Here is a 23,425-nt window from a genome sequence, read left to right on the forward strand (position 1 = left end):
GGTAGGACCAAATCTTTAAAGGTTCTTTTCAACATGCCATGTTTTGAAGAAATATTTTTGGCTTCTATCACTCATATTAATTCTAATTATAGATCTAAATATAGTTCTAACATAACTAACCATAGTTCTAACATAAAAACAATCAGGAAACACTTATCTAGTAAGACATAATATATCACGTTCCAAAATTTAACACCACATGTGACATCAATATCACCAATACTTCAGGAGGCAATCACAGGGATTAACTGTACTTTGAAGGACCAATGACTCCACTGGTGAAGGAAGTTCTGCCACCAGCACAGGGAGCCCATCTCCTGGAGATGTGGTTCTCTTCTGAAGCGAGAGCTGGGCTGGCTCTTGGTCCATCTTGAAGCTATATCAGAAAGCTCGTCAGCTTCACAGGGTCAGAGGACCACGACTCACACTCCACTAGCAAACCCTTTGAAAACCTAGGGTCGCTACCATGACATAATGAAGCAATGAACGAAACAGGACTTTATTAACTGAAAGACATCAAGCCCCCGCAACTTCAGTGTGGAAACTTTCTCCATTGATATAGGTCACAACTCCTAAAACTATAGAGAATTACCTGAGACTCCAGGACGTTAAAGGACAGGCTATTCATTAAACACTTCCTATTCTAAGGTGGCTCAGAGAGCTGGACCAGACCTCAGGCTTATCTCTAGCCCAATCTTATCTTACAGATGGTTTCAGTTATGATAATGTGTTCAGTTCAAGCATACATCAAACACTTACTTTTGATGAATTTGACTCTAGACACTATCAAGTATAAATAACAGTGGTAGAGTTGTAAAATGATCCAACCATTCTGAAGAGCACTCTGGAGCCATGCCCAAAGGGCTACAAAACTGTGCAGACCCTTTGCCCCAGCAGTGCCATTACAGGATCTGAATGCCAAGGAAATAATAAAGACGGGAAAAGAATCCACATGTGCACAAATGTTTGTGGCAGCTCTTTTTGTGGTGGGCAAAGGACTGGAAAACAGGGAAATGTCCATGGGGAATGGCTCAACAAGTTGTAGTATATGAAAGTAATGGAATATTATTGTTCTATAAAAAATGAACAAAAAGCTGATTTTACCTGGAGAGATTTACATGAACTGATGCTGAGCAAAACAAGCAGAACCAGGAAAACATTGTACACAATAACAGCAAGAATGTGCGATGGTCAACTATGAAAGACCTGGTTCTTCTCAGTGGTTCAGTGATCCAAAGCAATCCCAATAGAGACTTTGGACAGAAAATGCCATCTGCATCCAGAAGAAGAACTATAGAGATTGGATGTAAATCCATGCTATGTTCACTTCTTTTTTCTCTCTCTAGTGGTTTTCCCCTTTTGTTCTGATTTTTCTTTCCCAACATGATTCATAAAGAAATGCATATTTAAAAAGTTAATCTACAAGTATAATGAGAAAAAAAAACAATGAAATTCTAAGAAATATAAACAAAGAGAAAAGGGAGAACACTTGGTTTTAAGGACAAAGAGAGACTAATACACACATTCTCAAAATTCCACAAGCTTGGGATCCCATGAAGCTTCTTCTATTATCTAAGCAGAAAGTTCCCCATAAAAAACATTTTAATTAAACTGTTACAAAGCAGAATTTTCAGGAATCTGTGGCTAGATGTTTTTCTACTACACATGTACACATTTTTTATGTGGCCACTAACCATTCAACTTTGATGGTTCACCTTACCACAGAGGTGATCAGAACTCTTGAAGACTTGCCCTCAGAGGACAAGATCTTGTCAATTCTAGCAATATGCATATAGCCTCAGAAACAGTGGCTATCTGTTTATAAGGGTCAATTTAGCCAAGCACAGAGAGCTTTATCACCAGGTTGGCAACCCGTTGGTGATTTTTTTCCCTTTGGTAACTCATGAAGACCATATACCAAGGCATGGAGGAATTATGACTGAAACCAGTGAAGGGAGAACCCACACCATCATCTTGAAGAATGTACATAGACAAATATGTATACATATATAAGTAAAACAATGTATACAAAATTTATAAATATACTTCATTTAGCTATGTACTACAGTCATTTAAAAAAAAAAAAGGACTTTAGAATTAGCCCTTTTTGAGTTAATTCCCGGGATTGTACTCTCAGATTAATCACAATTTGATAACAGCTCAAAAATAAAAAGCACTTCTGACTGAAATTCATCATTCTCATTTGTCAGGTTTCAGATATATCCATAGTTAGTGCTGCTATACAGTAGTAATTTTTCATTGGTTACTATAATTACAGTTTCATTTTTGGTATTTTCAGCTCACTGTAGATAATAATTCTACTTCAGAGATAAAAATATAAAATTTTTCTAAAGTATTTATGAGTGCAGTATTTATTTTGCAGTGCCAGTTAAGTTTTACTTGTGCCATTTCTTTGGGAAATATAGGCTGGTTCTCTTTATTAATTACATAAATTCAGAGAGCAGATTACAGAATGTTTAAATTTAGTTTTTTGAAGGAAGGCAACACAGTGTATTGCAAAGTATACCAAAATGGGACTTGGGAGACCTGGGTCTATGGTTCCTGTCTACTGCTAACAATCCAGTCCAACTGGACAGGCATTTATTTACTAAGCATTTCTTATACCTATCAAAGAATACTAAAACAAAATGGAACCTACCCATAACTATCCTACCAGGAGCTTACAGATAGCTACTAGGGTCTTGGGAAATATGGGTCTAAGTCCCTTTTCCTCTTTGAATCCTGGTTTCCTTTTTTAAAAAAAGAAAAGCATCCTTCCAACTTTGCCATTTCAAGGTGTCCAACTTCGCTATTCTTTAAAACAAACAAACAAACATACAGAGCACAGCACACCAACAAAATGTTAGCAGAATGAGACCCATGCCCTAAGGGATATGCAATACAAATAAGGATTCTGTCCTGTAAATTCCCTCTGAAACTCTATAATGAGCTAAGGCATTAAGGCTGAGAAAGTGAAGTCACCCAGCTCCAAGTGACAGTCTTGTTTTTTAGAAGGCATAGTTTCATTTCTCTATAGTCATTTGCTCAAAAGCTATATGCACAATAATCATGAAGAGTCTTACACTATATTCAACAAGTAAGTCCACATTGAATGTGTGGCATATCATATCACAAACTCTGAGAAAAGTAACCCTTCTTGGGAATTAAAGGTACTCTGATAAAAATTTTAAAACGTAAGGGTTTTTTTGTTATTGTTTTTTTTTTTTATTTCACCTTTTGATCTGATTTTTCTTGTGCAGCATGACAAATAGGGAAATATATTTAGAGAAACGGAAAAATATCAAGTGCTCTTGGATAGGTCGAGTGAATATAGTAAAAATGACAATGCTACTTAAATGAATCTATTTATTTAGAGCTATACCAATCAAACTCCCAAGAAACTATTTTACTGACCTAGAAAAATTAACAACAAAATTCATCTGGCAGAATAAAAGGTCAAGACTTTCAAGGGAACTAATGAAAAAAAAAAAATCAAATGAAGTTGGCACCAGATCTAAAACTATATTATAAAGCAGTAGTCACCAAAACCATTTGATATTGGCTAAGAAATAGACTATTTGATCAGTGAAATAGGACAAAACAGTCAATGACTACAATAACCTAGCATTTGACAAACCCAAAGATGTCAGCTTTGGGGATAAGAATTCACTCTGACATAAATTGCTGGGAAAAGTGGAAACTAGTATGGTAGAAACTAGGTATCGACCCACACTTAACACCGTACACCAAGATAAGGTAAAAATGGGTTCATGATCTAGGAATAAAGAATGAAATTATAAATAAATTATAAGAACATAGGATAGTTTACCTCTCAGACCTGTGACCAAAGAAGAACTAGAAATCATTTTGATTATATTAAGTTAAAAGATTTGTGTACAAAGAAAACTAATGCAGACAAGATTAGAAGGGAAGCAATAAACTGGGAAAATATTTTTACATTCAAAGGTTCTGATAAAAGACTCATTTCTAAAACACAAAGAGAATTGACTCAAATTTATAAGAATTCAAGCCAATTGAATTCTTATTGATTCCAATTGATAGGTGGTCAAAGGATAGAAACAATTTTCAGATGAAGAAATTGAAACTATTTCTAGTCATATGCAAAGTTGTTCCAAATCATTATTGATCAGAGAAGTGAAAATTAAGGCAACTCTGAGGTACTACTACACACCTCTTAGATTGGCTAAGATGACAGGAAAAGATAATGACAAATGTTGGAGAGGATGTGGGAAAACTGGGACACTGATACATTGTTGGTGGAATTGTGAATAAATCCAACCATTCTGGAGACTTGCTCCAGTTCCAATTTGGAACTATGCTCAAAAAGTTATCAATCTGTGCATACTCTTTGACTCAGTAGAGTTTATACTGGGCCTGTATCCCAGAGAGATCTTAAAGGAGGGAAAGAGACCTGTATGTGCAAAAATGTTTGTGGCATCCCTCTTTGTAGTGACAAGAAACTGTAAACTGAGTGGAGGCCCATCAACTGGAGAATGGCTGAATAAATTATGTTATATGAATATTATGGAATATTATTGTTCTGTACGAAAGGACCAGCAGGATGAATACAGAGAGGCCTGGAGAGACTTACATGAACTGATACTGAGTGAAATAAGCAGAACCGGGAGATCATTATACACAGCAACAAGAAGACTATACAATGATCAATTCTGATGGACATGACTCTCTTCAACAATGAGATAATTCAGGCCACTTCTACTTGTTCAGTGATGAAGAGAGCCATCTGCGCCCAGAGAGAGTGGCACCTCTTCATGGAGGTGGCAGGTCCGTAGGTTATAAATTACATATTTTTTGGATTTTAAAAAATGTGTTAATTAGTTGTGTTTTTTTTTTTTTTTTTTTTTTTAAAGAATTACTTATTTGTCATATGGGGTGATATTTTGGAAGTTTTCAAGTGGCAGATACTGGAAATGACAATGGTGTTTATAAAAAAGAAAACATCAATAAAAACATTAAAAAACAAGTTTGTTTGGTTTTTCTTTTTAGTTTTTAGTTTTAAATTTTTTTTCCATTTTAATTTTACCAAATACATGTAAAGATAGTTTTCACCTTTGCAAAATGTGTTCCAAATTTTTTCCCTCCCTCCCTCCCTGCCTCCTACCCCCTCATATAGGCACCAAGTAATCCAATATAGGTTAAACATATACAATTCTTCTAAACATATTTTGTTTATTTTTTATTTATTTTAATAAAGCTTTTTACTTATGAAACATATGCATGGGTAATTTTTCAACATTGATCCTTGCAAAACTTTCTGTTCCAAATTTTTCTCTCCTCTCCCCCCATTACCTTCCCTAGATGACAGTCCAATACATGTTAAATATGTTATAATATATGTTAAAGCCAATATATGTCTACATAGTTATACAGTTATAATGCTGCACAAGAAAAATTGAATCAAGAAGGAAAAAGAAAAACTGAGAAAACAAAACGCAAAGCAAACAACAACAGAAAGAGTGAAAATGCTATGTTGTGGTCCACACTCATTTCCCATAGTTCTTTCGCTGGGTGTATTACTGAATAATTGGAACTGATTTGGATCATCTCATTGTTGAAGAGAGCCACTTCCATCAGAATTGATCATCATGATTATTGGAGGGGATGCGGGAAAACTGGGACATTGATGCATTGTTGGAGTTGTGAACGAATCCAACTATTTTGGAGAGTAGTTTGGAACTATGCTCAAAAAGTTATCAAACTGTGCATACCCTTTGATCCAGCAGTGTTACTACTGGGATTATATCCCAAAGAGATTATAAAGAAGGGAAAGGGACCTGTATGTGCATGAATGTTTGTGGCAGCCCTTTTTGCAGTGGCTAAAAACTGGAAACTGAATGGATGTCCATCAGTTGGAGAATGGCTGAATAAATTGTGGTATATGAATATTATGGAATATTACTGTTCTGTAAGAAATGACCAACAGGATAATTTCAGAAAGGCCTGGAGAGACTTACACGAACTGATGCTGAGTGAAATGAGCAGGACCAGGAGATCATTATATACTTCAACAACAATACTATATGATGACCAGTTCTGATGGACCAGGCCATCCTCAGCAACGAGATCAACCAAATCATTTCTAATGGAGCAGTAATGAACTGAACTAGCTATGCCCAGAAAAAGAACTCTGGGAGATGACTAAAAACCATTACATTGAATTCCCAATCCCTATATTTATGCACACCTGCATTTTTGATTTCCTTCACAAGCTAATTGTACAATATTTCAGAGTCTGATCCTTTTTGTACAGCAAAATAACGTTTTGGTCATGTATACTTACTGTGTATCTAATTTATATTTTAATATATTTAACATCTACTGGTCATCCTGTCATCTAGGGGAGGGCTTGGGGGGGGGTAAGAGGTGAAAAATTGGAACAAGAGGTTTGGCAATTGTTAATGCTGTAAAGTTACCCATGTATATATCCTGTAAATAAAAGGCTATTAAATAAATTAAAAAAAAAAAAAAAAAGAATTGATCATCATATAGTATATTGTTGTTGAAGTGTATAATGACCTCCTGGTTTTGTTCATTTCACTTAGCATCAGTTCATATAAGTCTCTCCAGGCCTCTCTGAAAATCAAATGCCATTTCTTAAAGTATACTACTATTATATTACATTCATATACTATTAACTTGTTAAGCTATTTCCCAAAAGATGAGTATCTACTTCATTTCCAATTCTTATCCATGACAAAAAAAAAAAAAAAAAAAAAAAAAAAAAAGCTATGATTATTTGGGTGTATATAGGGATTTTCTTCTTATCCATGATTTCCTTGGGTGAGTACAAGCAAAACTTAAGTTAATCAAAGAGAGCAAATATGAGATCCCTGGAGATGGGAATGACAGGCTCTTTATCTTTCCCATATAAAGATGATACAAAAACATACATAGCAATAATTTTTTGAGTTTAGTAAATTATACTATTGCTGGTATTGCAAAATAGAGATTTAACAAAAGCAAAGACAATTTTGGCAATTTAATGAAGAGAACAAAAAATGGAGACAATCATAGCCATATACATACCAGAAGTCCAGCTACAATAGATGCAATAGTATTACGCTTTTCTCCCCAGTCAATGCACTCTGAACATCGAAGGCTTTCCAGAAATCCAGACATTTTTCAAGTCTCTAGAAAAAAACTGAACAAGGCATTCAATCATTTTAACTATATTTATATTTATATGTTCCTAGTGAAAAAGTGACAATTCATGTCAATGTATATAACATATTATGAAGAAATTAGGTACAAAATTAATGAATGCTTTTAGCTCTACTTATCCCACAACAGAGAATATCTGCAGTGTTTTGGCCTTCATTAAAAGCTTACTCCTATGTCTCACTGTGTTATGGAAGTAGCCCTGGACTCTTTAAAAGTTATGCCCATGCATTACAAATTTTGGGAGATTCTATTAAGCTGAAAACACCTGCAACTCATTATTAATGATAGACAGACCCTGTTATAAAAGGACTAATCTAGTGAGAGATAGAGAAGTTCATCATGCGTAGCATGGTTATGAAATAATTTAGAAACAATAACTCATGAAACAAAGAACAATTTAAAAAATTCTCTGCAGTCCTATATAACTTCCTTCTACTGCTGCAGGGGTAGAATAACGAAAAAGGGGCAAGAGGTAAAAAAAATTACAGCTCTTACACCATCAATAAACACAGGTTTAATTTAATAAAGCAATGACTAGTGAGTTGACATGCTACCAGAATATAATAGAATACAGCAGAAGGTAAACTTCTACATTAACATCTTCACTAGAAAACAAAGCAGAAAACATAAGGAAGTTTAATTCAAGTCTTGTCTCATGAATTTTCTTTGGAGAGGCAAATAAAAGAGTTGGCTTCTTCTATCTAGGGGAATCAAAAACTGCTTTTCCCGGGATACTTGATCATCCTGTTTTACAATGTGCTTGATCTGCACAAGCAAAAAAAAAAAAAAACCATGATGGGCAATAACTCAGCAGTGGCAGTAACATCTGACAGAGATGAAGAAATACACATATTGTACCAACTTGATAAAATCTCCCAAAGCAAAACATTGCTTAACTTAAAGTGACTCCAATGTAAAGATGGATGGGAAAGTCCAAGGCAAAAATTTGGAAAATATGGTTCAGGACAAAGGAATGAAAGAGAATTACAGAATTTCAGGGTTCATCGAGATCAATCCTTACCTGAACAAAAATATTCTTTTGAATATAGTGGACAATTATTCATTCACCTCTTGCTAAGAGACTGTCATACTCCTACAAAAGGCAGCCTACTCCCCTTCAGAGAGATCTTCTCAAGAAATTTTCCTGACCTCAAACCTAAATTTGCTTCCCTGCTTCTACACATATTCTGTTTTCTGAAGAAAAGAGAATTATGATAATGACAGCTGACAGTTATATATCTCTACAGAGTATTTTTACAAATATTTTCTTAACCTCCCTTGCCAGGTAGGTGCTATTATCACCCTCATTTTACAGATGAGGAAACTTGAAGCAGATAAAAGTTTAAGTGACTTGTTCAGGATCACACAGCTAGTAAGTATCTGAGGCTGGATTTAATCCATCTCTTCCTGATTTTAGATCTGGTCAACTCTACCACTCCTTCAAATACTTGAAGACAATTATTTATCATTTCCCTTAAGTATTTTTCTCCTAGCTAAACATTTATAATTTAACTGATTCTCATATGGCTTGAACTTAAGACCTTTAGTGAACAAGTAACTTTATTCTAGTTACTGTCTGGTTTATCAATATGGGAGTTTTTCTAACAATGCATATATAATGCCTGACCCCTTTCTATTTTCTCTCCAAACTCTGACACCTAAATTGAGCTAGAGGATTTTTGTCCATTATGTCCCCTTTGGTATATTCTTGAGGGGACCAGTGGATTGGACCAGCTGTTATCCTTCTATCCTGCCATATGATCAGCCCAGCTTCTCAGTTACATAACTTTTTTGCCTTTCCATTTCCCTGTGTGAACCTCATCATGTTTTTCAGAAGGAGTGGTGTTCTATGTTTCCCTGTCATACCAAGACAATGTTTTGTATTCAAAAAATGGACTTCTTCCAAGGCACCCCCAATAAATTTTGGATAGAAAATTCCATCTGCATCCAGAAAAAGAACTATGGAGATTGAATGTAAATCCTAGGTTCACTTTTTTGTTTTTGTTTTTCTCTCCCATTGTTTTCTCCTTTTATTCTGATTTTTCTCTCCCAACATGATTCATAAAGCAATGTGCATTAAAAATAAATAATTTTTTAAATGGATTTTTGATGTTACGGGAAACTTAGGTAAGGATACATTACAATTTCCCAAAAAGAATTTAGCATATTTTCCTTCTCCTTTTACACTGGGAACCCAGCTCATTTTTCTTCTATACTTGTGTGCCCCAGATGTTCATTGTACTGAATAAACTATGTCTAAAAGGACATGTCCATTTAGACATATACTCAAGTCTGGGCAACAGACATTCTATATCTACTTGTGTGGTTGGCCAGGCCATTACATGTCTCTTGTGAGGCTTTGTGAGATCTTGGGGTTTGATGCAATTCAATACCATGTAATGAGCACCCTAGAGAAATTTAGAACAAGCTGATCAGTATCATTCCTGAAGTGTGCGCCGAGCATCGAGCCTCATGTTCCACATGTGGTCTGCCCCAGGCTGAGGGTAGCAGTACTATTCCCTCCCAATTCTGGAAACAAGGCTCCTTTGATTAGAATCTAAGATTTCATCAGCTTTCATGACTACAATAACACAAAATTGACTTATGTTCAATTTGTAGTCTAGAACAACCCCCCCCCCCATCTTTTTATTTGAATAGCTATCTAACTCAAGAATATCTCATCTTTGTGAAATTGATTTTTTAACCTAAATATAAGATTTTGCCTTAATCCCCATTAGGTTATATTTTATTAGCTCCAACTCCATGTTCTAACCTGCAATGATCTTTCTGAATCTTAGCACATCTGGTGTGTTAACAGCTACCTTTCCCAGTTTGCTATCAACTATAACTCAATAAACATACCTGTCAATCAAACAAGCAATATGAAGTACTTATTATATAAAAGGCATTGACTATGTTAAGTGCTGATGACATAATATGTTCATAGATAAGTAAATATGGGATAAATACAAATAAATACAAAGTAACTGGGAGAAGAAGGATTAACAACTAGAAAACGACCTCTTGAAGTAGCCTTGAGAATTGAGATCTGAAACAAAAAGAACTTCGGTGAGGTGAAGGAGAGAATCCCAAGTAGGGGAAACAGCAAGCAGGAAAATTTGACTGAAATGTATAGGGCATAAGGTGGAATCAGCCTGGCAGAGCAGGCAGGATTTAGATTGTAAAAGGCTTTAAATGGCAAGAGTTTGTCTTTTATCCCCCAGTTTCCTGAATGCGGGAGTGAGATCATAGCTGTGTTTAAGCAATGCTATTTTGGCAATTGTATTGGAGTTGAGGTGGAAAGAGGCCATAGACACCTTTGGTGACTTCCTTGCATCTTACATCATGGAAGAAAGATTAAAGATGACACAAAACTACACACAGTCATAATGCCCTACTGACTTAGTCAAATAAGCTATGAAAGACAGAAAAAGGAAAACACACAGATAGTGATTTCCCCAGAAGTTTAACTGAGGTAAAGTAATCGCCATAACAAGGAGATTAAGAAACTCCAAAAATGCCTCCAATGTTTGAACTGTTTTGTCAAGCACATAGACACAGCAGTTAAAGTCAATATTGGTTAGAACAGAAATTTATCTGCAAAATGTTATTGAGGAAACTAGTGGCTGATGACAATGGTGGGTGATTACAGTTGTATCACCTTACAAAATAAACAAGAGTGATGGAGGGGAAAACAAGGATGCAGACAGTGTGGCCAGATGACTCAACTAAGCCAGCTCATCTAAGACTTTCTGTAGATAAAAGCTCAAAAACAAAAATAACAAAAAGGCAAAAAATGAAACAGATCTGATAGTTTTTATAACTATTTTTATTACCAAAGAAAAACCTTCCTAATGATTAGACCTACCTAAAAGTAAAACCAACTACCTTAGGAAATAGTGGGTTCTTCTTCACAAGTGGTCTTCCAGCTGATGTGGAGTGACTATTTATCCCCACATGATATGATGGGGATCTATATGGTGATTATTAGTAGACTTATGTAAGAGATTACTCAATGGTGACATGCATGTAGGAAATGGCCTAAAAAAATCACATGGGAAATATATGATTGGAAAATCAAGCAGACAATTAGGGTACCAGAAGATAGCCTTGTTATTGTTATTGTATTGGTACTGAAAGAAAAATTAACAGATCTTGGAGAATGTTTTCAGTACAATGAATAAATTTTCTCCAGAGTATTTATGGGAGGATATGGCCAAGATAGAAAGTCACATATGGATTGCAAACTGCAGAACTGGAAGCAGATAACCCACATCATTGGAAGCATGGGGAAATGTTTGAACACTTCTAATTTTGAGAAACACAATATTCATTCATATGTGTACATAAGCCTCCAAGAGCCCTTCTAGCTCTAAATCAATGATCTTATATCTTTTATTTAAAGGATAGTTTTGATATAGTTATGAAACATGAAGGTGATTCTTGCCAGAACATTAAAATGTTTTAACTGCTGATTGGCTACTTACTGAAAGTTGATGGTTGGTATTCTAGAGCTATACAGCTGCTTGACTAGTTTTAAATGATATACTGACTGTTCTAACACAAACATCGTAGAGTCAAAAGGAATTTAGATAATTTTAAGAATCAGAACATCAGATTATAAGATTTCCACATTGTCAAAAGCAGTGCCAATTATATGAGAGAGAGAGAGACAGAAATAGAGACAGACACACAAGAGAGAAACTAAGCTTTTTCCTTTAATGGCAGGGCTAAAAGACAAGTATATTAGGGGAAACAATGTAGTTTACCGTGATTCCAGCTAAGCATTTGACATTCTCTCATGCTAATTATGTGGACAAGATACATAGATCCATGTGATAATCCAAAGAGTAGGGGTCAGTCAACAAGCATTTCATAATATCTTACCATGTGCTTAGTGTTAGGAATAAGAGAAAAGCAAAAACAGTCTTTTTCAAGAAATCCTTAATGGTCCTGTCAGTTTGGAAGATCTCCAGTGGAATACTCCATGCATCTGAGTTCACATTAAGAGCGATAATGTTGAGAATAAGAAATGCCACTGCCAGGGTCAAAACACATCTGGACTCTGGGCCACACATTTTAGAGTACTTAAACTGGAACAAGGATTCTCAACTTTTTTGTGTGTTCCGTACCCCTCTGGAAGTCTGTTGAAACCTGATGACCTCCTCTTTGAATAGTGCTTTTAAATATATAAAATGAAACATATTGGATTATGAAGGAAACCAATTATATTGAAATTTTACCAGCTACCAAAATATTAAAACAACAAGTTCATAGATCCTAGAAGAATTCTTGAGCTAGGAGGTATTCCAGAGTAGGATAAGCAGGATTCTGAAGATTCTCAAATCCATGTCACATGAGGACTATTTGAAGCAACTGTGGGTGTTTGGTCTGGGGAAGATAAGCCGAAGGGGCACAAAAGAGTTGCTTTCAAGTATTGCACTTGTGGAAAATATATTTGTTCTCATGGCCACAAAGGATAAGACATTGGAAAAAAGAGCAGAAATTGCAGAGAAAAAATTTTTTAGCTTGATGTAAGAAAAGACTCCCTAATAGAGTTAAAGCAGAAGGGCCTGTCTTAGGAGGAAATGAGGCCCTTGTCTTGACCTTGTTGGAAGTCTTCCATCAATGGCTGCGCTGATGAGTCAGGTAAAATGCAGAAGACATTTCTGTTCAGCTATGTAGGTTTAGCCTCTGAGGTTGCTTTCAACTCTAGAGATGGTGTTCCACATTTCAGGCAACTGAAGAAATTTTCTTTCAAAAAAGATTATTGCATAGCTATTATGTTCTTTCAAACCTTTTTCATTTTAACTATTATATTTCTTCAAATTTCCTCTACGAAATTAGATGTTCTCTTGCACAGGGCTTTTTTTCTGTGCTCATCTCCACCCATCTCATTTTTACTTTCCTTCTACTCACTCTACTTAAATGTCCTATCTTATCATTCTTTGCTTCTTGTTTTCTTTACTCACTTCTAGATGGGGCACAGTGGACAATACACTGTACCTGGAGTTTGAAGATCTGAGTTGACTCTTGATGACTCAGACATGTAGTCTGAGGCCTTGGGCAAGTCACTCAACCCATCTCAGCTTCCCGTTTTCTAATCTGTAAAATGGGGATAATAATAACAGTACCTACCTCCTAGGCTTGTAAACAGCAAATGAGACAAATCTGTTAAAGCTGTCGGAAGGCTACGATTACTATTAACCATTTTATTACTGTACTTATCTCTGACTTTAACAAGCTGGATTTCAATAGAGGCAAACACTGATAATGTGGGACCTACCAAACCAGAGCCAGCAAGTTCTACTGGTCATATGAAGAAAGGCAGCAACTTGCTAATCATGTGGACTAGCTGTTCTGGTTTTACTGGTGAGATTCTAGGTTTTCTTACAGGAGGCGGAACGCCTAACAATTATGGCTATCCATGAAAAAATAGCAAATTATGAAAATGTTTTTCACAGATTGAATGCTTCTCATGCATCTGATAGTGCTAGGTTCCCATTTTTATCATGTAGACAGTTTTTTTTTTTTGTTTGTTTGTTTTTTAATAATGAAGTGCTTTCCTTATGATAACCCTTTGGAGGGCATTATTCCCATTTTACAGATAGGTAAATTTGAGGCTGAGACTGACTCTCTAGTTACAAAACCAGAAATGCTGGGCCTGGTATTCAAGTCCAGGTCTCCTGACTTAAAAGCTGAATTGCACTCTTCCCACTATATCACCTTGCCTTTCCTCCTTAGTTTGAACAAGACTCTAAAAAAAGCAAGATGGGCCCAAATGAGGGAGGAATCTGATGAGTGATGTTCTGATTATGTTCCAAAGTGCTGTCACCATTCCTACTCCATTTTACCTTACAAATCCTACATATAGATTCAGCTAAGCTACCAATCAGTTCATAGATTCCGGCTGTTTTGGAGACACTATCCATCTAGACAATCCACTTGTGTACCTTTGTTCAGTCTTTTCCAAAAAGTACATACTCTTCTGAAGGTAAACACTATGCTTCCTTAACAAAAAGCTCTGGTCACTACTCCACTCAGAGATCTCCAGTAACTCTTTACCATTAACCACTTTCTTTGCCTTTGCACTAACCCTTTCCAGCCTTATCTCAAAATAAAATTTCCCAAGTAATCTCCACCACAAGCAAATCCTCTGAATACCTCACGCTATTTTCCTTAAAAACAAAAACAACCTTCCCAATTCATCGACTTTAACCCTACCAGCCTCTGCCCAACTCCGATGCAAGGACTCTACAATTGTCTCATACCTCTAGTCCCACCTAGGATGTTACCTATGGTGTTATATGTAGCAATATGCTCCAAAATTAAAAGTAGAAAGATCCACAGCTCTAGGGGGGAGAGAGGAAACCGGGAAGAATTTCTGGTGATTAAAAAAAAAGAAATCGATAAAAATAATAAAAAAAACTGTAAGGTCACCCCCAGCCTTCATTTTGCCCTGTAGCTGGCCAGCGACTCCCTCCCACCCCGCCGATGGGTAGGTAACCAACTTTGAAAGGTGATGTCTACTAAAACAACCAGCACAGACATCATTCCTTCCGAAAACATTTACCAAAGCATGGGGAGGTCACCCCCTCAAGTGGCAATGCCGGGAGGATTAAAACTGGGGTTTCTTAAACTCTGAAAAACAAAATTCTAGTGGCGGTCACAGCCTTTCCCAACTTGTCTTCGTCCGTCCGCAAAGAGCGGGGGAGGCAGGAGGACGGCGCCGGGACTAGAATTCCAGGATTCCAACTGGACAGGAGTCCGGAATCACTGCACAACTGGGGAAACTGAGGCAGCCCTTTGTTTGAAGCCACCGGACTCCTGGCTCCCAACACTTTGCGGTGTCCCGCCAGCTCCCCCGCGGCGCCACTGCTCCCGCATCCATCCGGCGGAGCCGCCCAGTGCCACGGTGGGGGTGGGGGGTCCAGCCCGCTCCGCCCCTCGACCTTCTGGGCTCCCCGGTCCCCCGGGAAGGGCGGTTTCCTTTCCGCCACTATCCCAGCCCCTCCCCCCCCGCTCTCCCCGCTCCCCCCGCTCCCGAGTCCAGGGGTCCAGGGTGGGGGGCGGCCGAGTCGGTTGCCAGAGCCCGCCCAGGGGCGGGGCTCGGCAGGAAGGTCTCTCAGCCCCAGGTCCTGGGAGGCGGGGCGGGAGGGGGAGGCCCGTCTCCTTCCTCCTCCTCCGGAACCCCCGGGCTCCCTGATCCCCTACCCCCGAGGGGAGGGGGGCGCTGGCCGGTTCGGTATGCAGTCAGGGAGACCCGCATTCGGATTTCGCCCCTGGCACTAGCAGAGAAGCGAGGGCCGGCGCGCCTCAGTTTCCTCAGCTGTGAGAAGAGGCTGACACCTCGGACACCTGCCCCTCGGGCTGCTGGGAAGCTCCCCGGCCTTGCCCCGGCTCTTACCGGACCCCAGCCCTTGGCAGCGACGCAGACCTGGCGGCCGTCAATCCGACACGGGTCGGTCGGTCGGTCGGTCGGTCCCGGGGCTCCGCCTCAGCCTCCGCTCAGAAGAGCATCCACTGCCCAGCCAGAGGAACCGAACAACTAAGGGCCGGGTCTTAGGCCCGGATGTGGGAGTAGGGAGACGCGCATGCGCTCGCCGGGCAATGTCGGCGCTAGGCGGCGGTGGATTTGACAAGGCTAGCTCCTCCCTCGTCCCGCCTGCGGCCGTTGCGCACGCGCGACCCGGAGAGTTTCTGGTACTTTCGGCGACGCCTGGGCGTTGGCGCTTTCAGAAGGCGGAGACCTCGGTGGAGAGCGAAGGTGAATCTCTAAGAGTTTCTCCCGTCGGAAAGAAGAGACAAAGGGCTCCCGCGCTCTCACGCTTCTTTACGTGTCGGCTTCGTGTAAGTCCCTTTTGTTAGGCTGGATTCCCGGCTTCCTCAGACCGGGCTGAGGGGGAGGGGGAGGGGGAGGGACGGCGCGGGAGGGACGGCGCGGGGTGCTCAGCCCGCCGCGAGAGGCAGGGAGTAAGCACAAGGAGGGCAGGATTGAAGGCTGGCACGTAGGGGTCCGTCGGAAGGGCCGCCCCCGGGGCGGGGAGTAGCGTGCGCAGAGAGGGGCGCGCTCTGGAACTGGCGAGTGGCAGTGGGCGGAGGTCAGGGAGCCCCCCGGGTTAGCAGAGCGCGGCCCCTCGCGGCTTCCGGTTCGGAGAGCGGGGTCTCTTGAGCCCCTCTACGGGAGGCCCGTCTCGGCCCCGAGCGCTTGTGCAACTCCTCTTGGGGCAGGGCGGGGTGACGCTTCCGGTGTCCGTCCTTGCAGGGGGAACAGGACCATGACGAGCTATGTCAACGATATGTGGCCCGGATCCCCCCAGAGGAAGGACCCCCCCGCGGGCGCGGGCACGGGCCGCTGCAGCCGGCTCGCGTCCAGGTCGCGCAGCTCGTCGTCCTCGGCAAGCTCCCGGGCCGTCTCCCCCCGTTCTGAGCGCTCGTCGGGCTCGCGCAGCCGCAGCCCGTCCCGGCGCCGCCGCTCGCGCTCCCAGAGCCGCCGGCGCCACCAGCGCAAGTACCGACGCTACTCGCGCTCCTACTCCCGGAGCCGGTCGAGGTCGCGCGGCCGCCGCTACCGGGAGCGTCTGCCGCCGCGGGGCTCCCGCCGCTCACCGTCGCGAAGCAGGTCCCGCTCCCGCGGACGCTCGCGCTCCCGCCGGCCTGCCCCGGGCCCCCGGGGCCGTCGCTGTTACGGCTTGGGGCGGACGCTCTACCCCGAGCCGCGCCCAGGCTGGCGCTCCCGCAGCCACACGCCGCTGCGCCTCAGCGACAAAGGTGAGTTTGGGGGGGCGGGCGGGAGGCTCAGGGCCCCGGCCTGGTTTGCAGCCTTCGCTCCTTGCCTGTTCCCTCTTCTCCCTTCTGGGCTCTCGTGTTTCCCTTCTCGCTTTGCTTCCCTTGGCTGGGTGACGGTGTGAAACTAAACTCATCAACAAATGTGCTTTTTAGAAAGGAAAAAGCAGAGTTTGGGGGGGTTTTCTATGGGCTCCTCTCCTGGTCGCCCCTTTTGCAAAGGAAATAAAACAGTCCTTTTGTATCCGTAGGGAATTCTATATTCACAATTGATCTTTGCAGTTGTTGTTCAGTCGATCCTGACTCTGCATGACCCCTTGTTTTGACAAAAGTTTGTGTTTGTTTTTTTAATTTCCTGCAAAGCTACTGCAGTGGTTCATTCTTAAATGTGTCCGCATTTTATAGATGAGAAATTTAGGCAAATAAGTGTCTGAGGCTGCGTATGAACGACTTTGGAATAGAAGTGGTAAATTACAGAATATTGAGGCAGTGGGTTTTTTTTGTTTGTTTGTTTGTTTGTTTTTTTCTAAATAACTTTTTATTGATAGAGCCCATGCCTGGGTAATTTTTTGCAACATTATCCCTTGCACTCACTTCTGTTCCGATTTTTCCCCTCCCTCCCTCCACCCCCTCCCCCAGATGGCAAGCAGTCCTATACATGTTAAATAGGTTACAGTAGATCTTGGATACAATATATGTGTGCAGAACCGAACGGTTCTCTTGTTGCTCAGGGAGAACTGGATTCAGAAGGTAGAAATAACCCGGGAAGAAGAACAAAAATGCAAACAGTTTACGTTCATTTCCTAGTGTTCTTTCTTGGGGTGTAGCTGCTTCTGTCCATCCTTGATCAGTTGAAACTTAGATCTTCTCTTTGTTGAAGAAATCCACTTCATCAAGAATACATCCTCATACAGTATCATTGTTGAAGTATATAATGATCTCCTGGTTCTGCTCATTTCACTTAGCATCAGTTCATGTAAGTCTCGCCAATCCTCTCTGTATTCATCCTGCTGGTCATTTCTTACAGAACAATAATATTCCTTAACATTCATATACCACAATTTACCCAACCATTCTCCAATTGATGGGTATCCATTCATTTTCCAGTTTCTGGCCACTACAAAGAGCAGCTGCCACAAACATTCTGGCACATACAGGTCCCTTTTCCTTCTTTAAGATCTCTTTGGGGTATAAGCCCAGTATAAACACTGCTGGATCAAAGGATATGCACAGTTTGATAACTTTTTGAGCATAGTTCCAAATCGCTCTCCAGAATGGCTGGATGTATTCACAATTCCACCAACAATGCATCAGTGTCCCTGTTTTCCCACATCCCCTCCAACATTCCGCGTTATCTTTCCCTGTCATTCTGGCCAATCTGACTGGCTTATAGTGGTATCTCAGAGTTGTCTTAATTTGCATTTCTCTGATCAATAGTAATTTGGAACACCTTTTCATATGAGTGGTAATAGTTTTAATTTCATCATCTGAAAATTGTTCATATCCTTTGACCATTTATCAATTGGAGAATGGCTTGGTTTCTTATAAATTAGAGCCAATTCTCTGTATATTTTGGAAATGAGGCCTGATATCAGAACCTTTGACTGTAAAAATTTTCCCCAGTTTATTGTTTCCCTTCTAATCTTGCCTGCATTAATTTTGTTTGTACAAAAACTTTTCAATTTGATGTAATCAAAATTTTCAATTTTGTAGTCAATAGTGATCTCTAGTTTTTCTTTGGTCATAAATTCCTTCCTCTTCCACAGGTCTGAGATGTAAACTATCCTATGCTCTTCCAATTTATTTATGATTTGAGGCAGTGTTGAAAGTTATTTAATGTACATGTGTATGAACTAACGCTCTCAAATTTGGCCATGTCTATATAAACCTACCTATCTAGAACAAGAGAATTTGCCTAAATATGAGATCCTTAATTTAAGTTTTTGTAAGTTCCATCTGTAGAATTGTTGCTCACAGTGACTTACCATTTGACCACACCCCAGACTCCACTGTCAGCAGTAGCTCTTTTAAGGTTGCAGAGTGGCTAGGAGCTTAAAAGTTTTTACCTTCACTTTATTGAATACATTACATTTTTAGGGGCAGCAAAGTCAGCAGGGCACAGTCAAGAAAAATATTAATGGTCTAGAGACATTATCTAGAGATGGTTGTGATTCTGGCTTAGTTGTTGACAGCTGGGCAGAAGCCATCACTTTGTATTAGATCATATGGCCCCCTTGTTTTCTAAGACACTGCAAAAATTCTTGAAAATAAGTGACTTGGGCTCAAACTTTGACCCTTCACATTTAAAGGGCAGGTCATTTAATACTTTTGCCATCTCTGTAAAATGGGGATGGCTAGGATGGCTAATAACTGGCTGTGGGATGACTAGGTGTGGAAGTGGATAGACTGTTGGAGACAGGAAGACTCATCTTCCTGAGTTCAATTCTGTCTCAGACACTTAGAAACTATATGATCCTGGGCAAGTCCCTTGACCCTGTTTGCTTCACTTTGCTCATTTGTAGAAATTAGCTGGAAGAAGGAAATGACAAACTATTCCAATATCTTTGCTAAGAAATTCCCAGGTTGGGAGGTCATAAAGAATCAGACGTCACTGAACAGTGCCATCTATTAAAAGAGCAAACTTGAAGGAATGAGGAGAAAAAGGAAATTTTTTTAAGAAGTATGTTTGATTTTTTATATGATGATTTTTTTTTTTTATGAAAAGTTAATGTTTAGGTATTAATAATTATTTTGTTTTGTTTTCTGTTTTCCAGATAGGATGGAACTTTTAGAAATAGCAAAAGCTAATGCAGCCAAAGCTTTAGGAACAACCAATATTGACTTGCCAGCTAGTCTCAAAACTGGTTTACTATCTAAAGATGCAAATTATGGGAAACAAATACAGAGTGATGCTACAAAACTTGAGGTAAGTATCATCTGGTGTTTATATTTCTTCACTTAAACAAAACTTCAGAAACAAACTACTTCCAGGATGAATTTGGAATATACATAGTGACTATTTTCAAAATGCCTTAGTTCACATTTTTATAGAAAATATGAACTCATATTTATAGTTTACAGTGTTGATGGGAAAGTAGTGATCTTGTTTTGGGGGAAGTGCACTCTATGTGCTCTACATTTCAAGGAATACTTATTGGACTTGACTCAAACACTCTAGTACCTCAAGCACAATGTAATTCTCAAAGTTGTATTTTTTTTTTCCTTTTAACACTTGATTTAGATTAATAAATGCAAACTATTCATTAATTTTCATTTGCAACAAATTATGTTCCCACAAATTATGTACTCCCAACATTCAGTGCAGTTCACTTGCTTTATTTCTGTCTTATAGAAATCATGAATGTGGTCTCCAGACACTGATGAAGAGAATCTCTTGGTAATTGATACATGGGCTAAAGCTGCTGTGAGAGAGGTTTAAATTACTTGAAAGTTAACTTTCACGAATTGAAAATTTTAGTTTTGTGATAGTAGAATATCTGCATGCTAGAATTTGGACAGATGCAAACTTAGCTATTCTTCGGAAACAATACCTAAATATGTCTTTTAGAGATAACTGTAAAAGTACATTTTGTGGTTTGGGGAGGCATCTGTGTTATAGATGTCCCTTTCATAATGTATGCAATATATTCCAGATGTTTGAGAGATAACAGAAGAAGAGGCCTGTATCACTTGCAGATAAGTTTATTGTCATTCTCCAGAGTTGTGCAAAATATATGCACTTGAATCAGTCAAATGCAATGTACTTTAATTTCCCATTACATAAAGATCAAAACTTTACATTCCTTAGCTTTTATGATTAAGAAGATAGGGATAGTTTTGACTTGGATTTTGGGATCTTTTTAATACAAACATTGGTCATTGTCTAATTATTTTATGTAAGTGAATAAGAGTGTTTACAAGCTGCTAATAGTTAAGTTCTTTAAGTCATCTGATTTTTTAAAATAGATTTTTGTTACATATTTTAATATCTAAATAGGTTTATATAGTAAGGTGTGAAATGCCATCCAGGTGAACTCATTTTCTTTAAGACAATAACCTGTTATAGCCAAAAGTGTTAAATATTTGGTGACTTAACTAAACTAGTTTTACTATTTTTAATGCAAAATTAACAGGTGATAAAATTTAAAACATTCATACTTCATTAATTTTTGGTGAAGAATGACAGAAAACAGTGAAATTAAGCTTGAGGTTTTTACTTAACCTGGTATGGTGTTTTATATGTCCATGTGAATTTGAATTTATAACTGAGATTTCATTGGATTTATTGTGATTCCTATGCCTTAGTGAGGTGTAAGTAGAAAGAGCCCTTCGTTAACTTCCAAAGATTGCCATATTTGAGTCAGACATTGCTAGTTTTACTATTTTTAATGCAAATTAACAGGTGATAAAATTAAAACATTCATACTTCATTAATTTTTGGTGAAGAATGACAGAAAACAGTGAAATTAAGCATGAGGTTTTTACTTAACCTGGTATGGTGTTTTATATGTCCATGTGGATTTGAATTTATAACTGAGATTTCATTGGATTTATCGTGATCCCTATGCCTTAGTGAGGTGTAAGTAGAAAGAGCCCTTTGTTAACTTCCAAAGATTGCCATATTTGAGTCGGACGTTGAGTTAATTTTTTTATGTTGGTCTCAACAGACCATTCTGTTGTTTGGGTCTGATCTTACTGACTAGATAAAACTTATACTGATGAATTCTTTTGTAGAATAATTATCAATTGCATGAATCATTCTTTAAAAAAAACGTTTTTTTTCCTTGTCCATGTTTCTAGCTGTCAGGAAGGTTCAATGAGGATGTAATTAAAACCTCAAGTGAAAGTTCTTCCCTGCAAAGAAACCTACCTTTCAGTTCTGGTGTAAGTATATAGTGTACATGATTTTCATTTTGGTTTCTTGGAGAGTACCTTGGATAGTGGAAAGAATATGGATTAAGAGCTGGAAAACTTATGTTTATCATCTTGCTCTGTCATGTAGGAACCAGTTTCCTATTCTCCTTAGCAGTGTGACCTTGGGAATGCCAATACCGCACTGTGGGTTGGTTTCCTTGTTTCCTTTTTTTTCTAAATTGGAGTGTTTTTTTTCCAAATTATTTATCAAACAAATTTAACAGCCACTTTTCAAATGCAATATGAAAAATATTTGAAGTGAAGTTTTACATAAGTGTCACCTTTATAATTGGGCATTAATTTGTAGCTCATAAGAATTACTTATTTCAAAGTTATTTTGTAGGGAAAAAATGTTCAGAATTTACTAGGATCTCCTTAAACATACTGAATTTTAAAGATTGACTTGGTACTTGATTTTCATTTTGCAGAACTCTGTAGCAAATCCAGTACTTCAGAAAACAACTAAAGAAACTGCAAGATCCCCTAAAGATGATGAGAAAAGCCAGAGTTCATATGGACAGTGGATTCCTGTCAAGAAAGAGGAAAATAGTTTACTTTTAAGTTCTAAAACAACACTGTCTTTCAAATTTTAATATGTCTATTTTCATCCCTTCTTCATGAATAGCAAAAACTATATTTAGCTATAAAAGACAGTTTGAAATGCTGGCATGAAAAGATTAAGTACTTTAATCTGTCTTAGATTTCTTTTCCAGATAAGTGAAATGAGCACAAAATGGACCAGAAATCACAGGTGGGATTTTTATTTATGTATGTAAATATTTGTAAATACTTTAGTGGTGGTCCAGTGGGTTAACTATAACCAGTGCTAACTCAGTTACTGTACAGCTACGTGTTGATATTGTATATATTTTCATTTGTTAATAAAGTCTAATTTTTGTGGTTTTATTTTTTTTTAGTCTCTGCCTCTTTGTTTCCTCTTTACCGCCAAAGTAATAATGAATGAGGGGGAGGGGAGCCTGCTTAAACAAATGTTTCCTCAAAATAATTATATTTCCTTGAGGTTTCCTGAACTCTTAAATATTTGATAAAACATTTTAGCCCTAAGGAGTAATCAAACTTATAAAAGTAGAAATTGTTAGAACTTGGAGATCTGTGGTCTGGACTGGACCTACTTGAAGTTGGAGTTGCCTTGCTTTTTTCACAAATAATGCAGAGATTGAAAACATAGGCCTAGTCATTGAACATTAATTTCAAACAGCTTACATTTTAATTCATAGTGCCTTGTTTTACTTCCAGGCATTTTGCCAATTGTGCAAATAATGATGAAGGATATCATTTCTTGTATGCTTGAAGCTGTTTTGAGACCTGGCTGTTTACTTGAGTAATTCCCTAAGTGGTCACAGGATTCTGTGAAGGATTTATTTTTTTAGAGCAGAGCTCTCTAAGGCATGGAGCATATGTATACAGCCTTCTGGGCTACTACACTTGTATAATGGCCCATTTACCTCTATAGCATTTCTGTGTCACTTCTGTTGATCTTGCTGTCCTGTGAATGTGAAGT

The 23,425-nt window shown here is 38.9% G+C and overlaps 2 protein-coding genes across 3 annotated transcripts in view; one reads left to right on the forward strand and one right to left on the reverse strand.

The window, feature by feature from the left end:
• Positions 1-15,768, reverse strand: part of TMEM50A (transmembrane protein 50A) — a 28,423-nt gene extending 12,655 nt beyond the window's left edge. Inside the window, exons 1-2 of one of the 2 annotated variants that reach the window (XM_031962568.1) lie at positions 15,611-15,768; positions 7,069-7,183 (exon numbers count right to left, since the gene is read on the reverse strand). In XM_031962568.1, the coding sequence (XP_031818428.1) occupies positions 7,069-7,161 (93 nt within the window). In that variant the 5' untranslated portion in view covers positions 7,162-7,183; positions 15,611-15,768. The remainder of the gene's footprint in view (positions 1-7,068; positions 7,184-15,610) is intronic. The other variant, XM_031962569.1, reaches the window with a different exon arrangement.
• Positions 15,769-15,898: 130 nt separating this feature from the next.
• On the forward strand, positions 15,899-22,826 carry RSRP1 (arginine and serine rich protein 1). Its single transcript, XM_031962567.1, has 5 exons — positions 15,899-16,053; positions 16,469-16,974; positions 19,764-19,915; positions 21,790-21,873; positions 22,332-22,826. The coding sequence occupies exons 2-5, from the start codon at positions 16,482-16,484 to the stop codon at positions 22,494-22,496; spliced, it is 894 nt and encodes a 297-aa protein (XP_031818427.1). The 5' UTR covers positions 15,899-16,053; positions 16,469-16,481; the 3' UTR covers positions 22,497-22,826.
• Positions 22,827-23,425: the final 599 nt, after the last annotated feature.

The sequence above is a fragment of the Sarcophilus harrisii genome, chromosome 3, assembly GCF_902635505.1.
Source record: "Sarcophilus harrisii chromosome 3, mSarHar1.11, whole genome shotgun sequence".
Classification (NCBI taxonomy): domain Eukaryota; kingdom Metazoa; phylum Chordata; class Mammalia; order Dasyuromorphia; family Dasyuridae; genus Sarcophilus; species Sarcophilus harrisii.

Bases quoted from the DNA above. Each gene is read 5' to 3' on its own strand.
- RSRP1 (XM_031962567.1), top strand. From the start codon at position 16,482: ATGACGAGCTATGTCAACGATATGTGGCCCGGATCCCCCCAGAGGAAG. The intron at 16,975-19,763 runs GTGAGTTTGGGG...TCTGTTTTCCAG, and splicing joins GCTGCGCCTCAGCGACAAAG to ATAGGATGGAACTTTTAGAA. The intron at 21,874-22,331 runs GTAAGTATATAG...TTCATTTTGCAG, and splicing joins ACCTACCTTTCAGTTCTGGT to AACTCTGTAGCAAATCCAGT.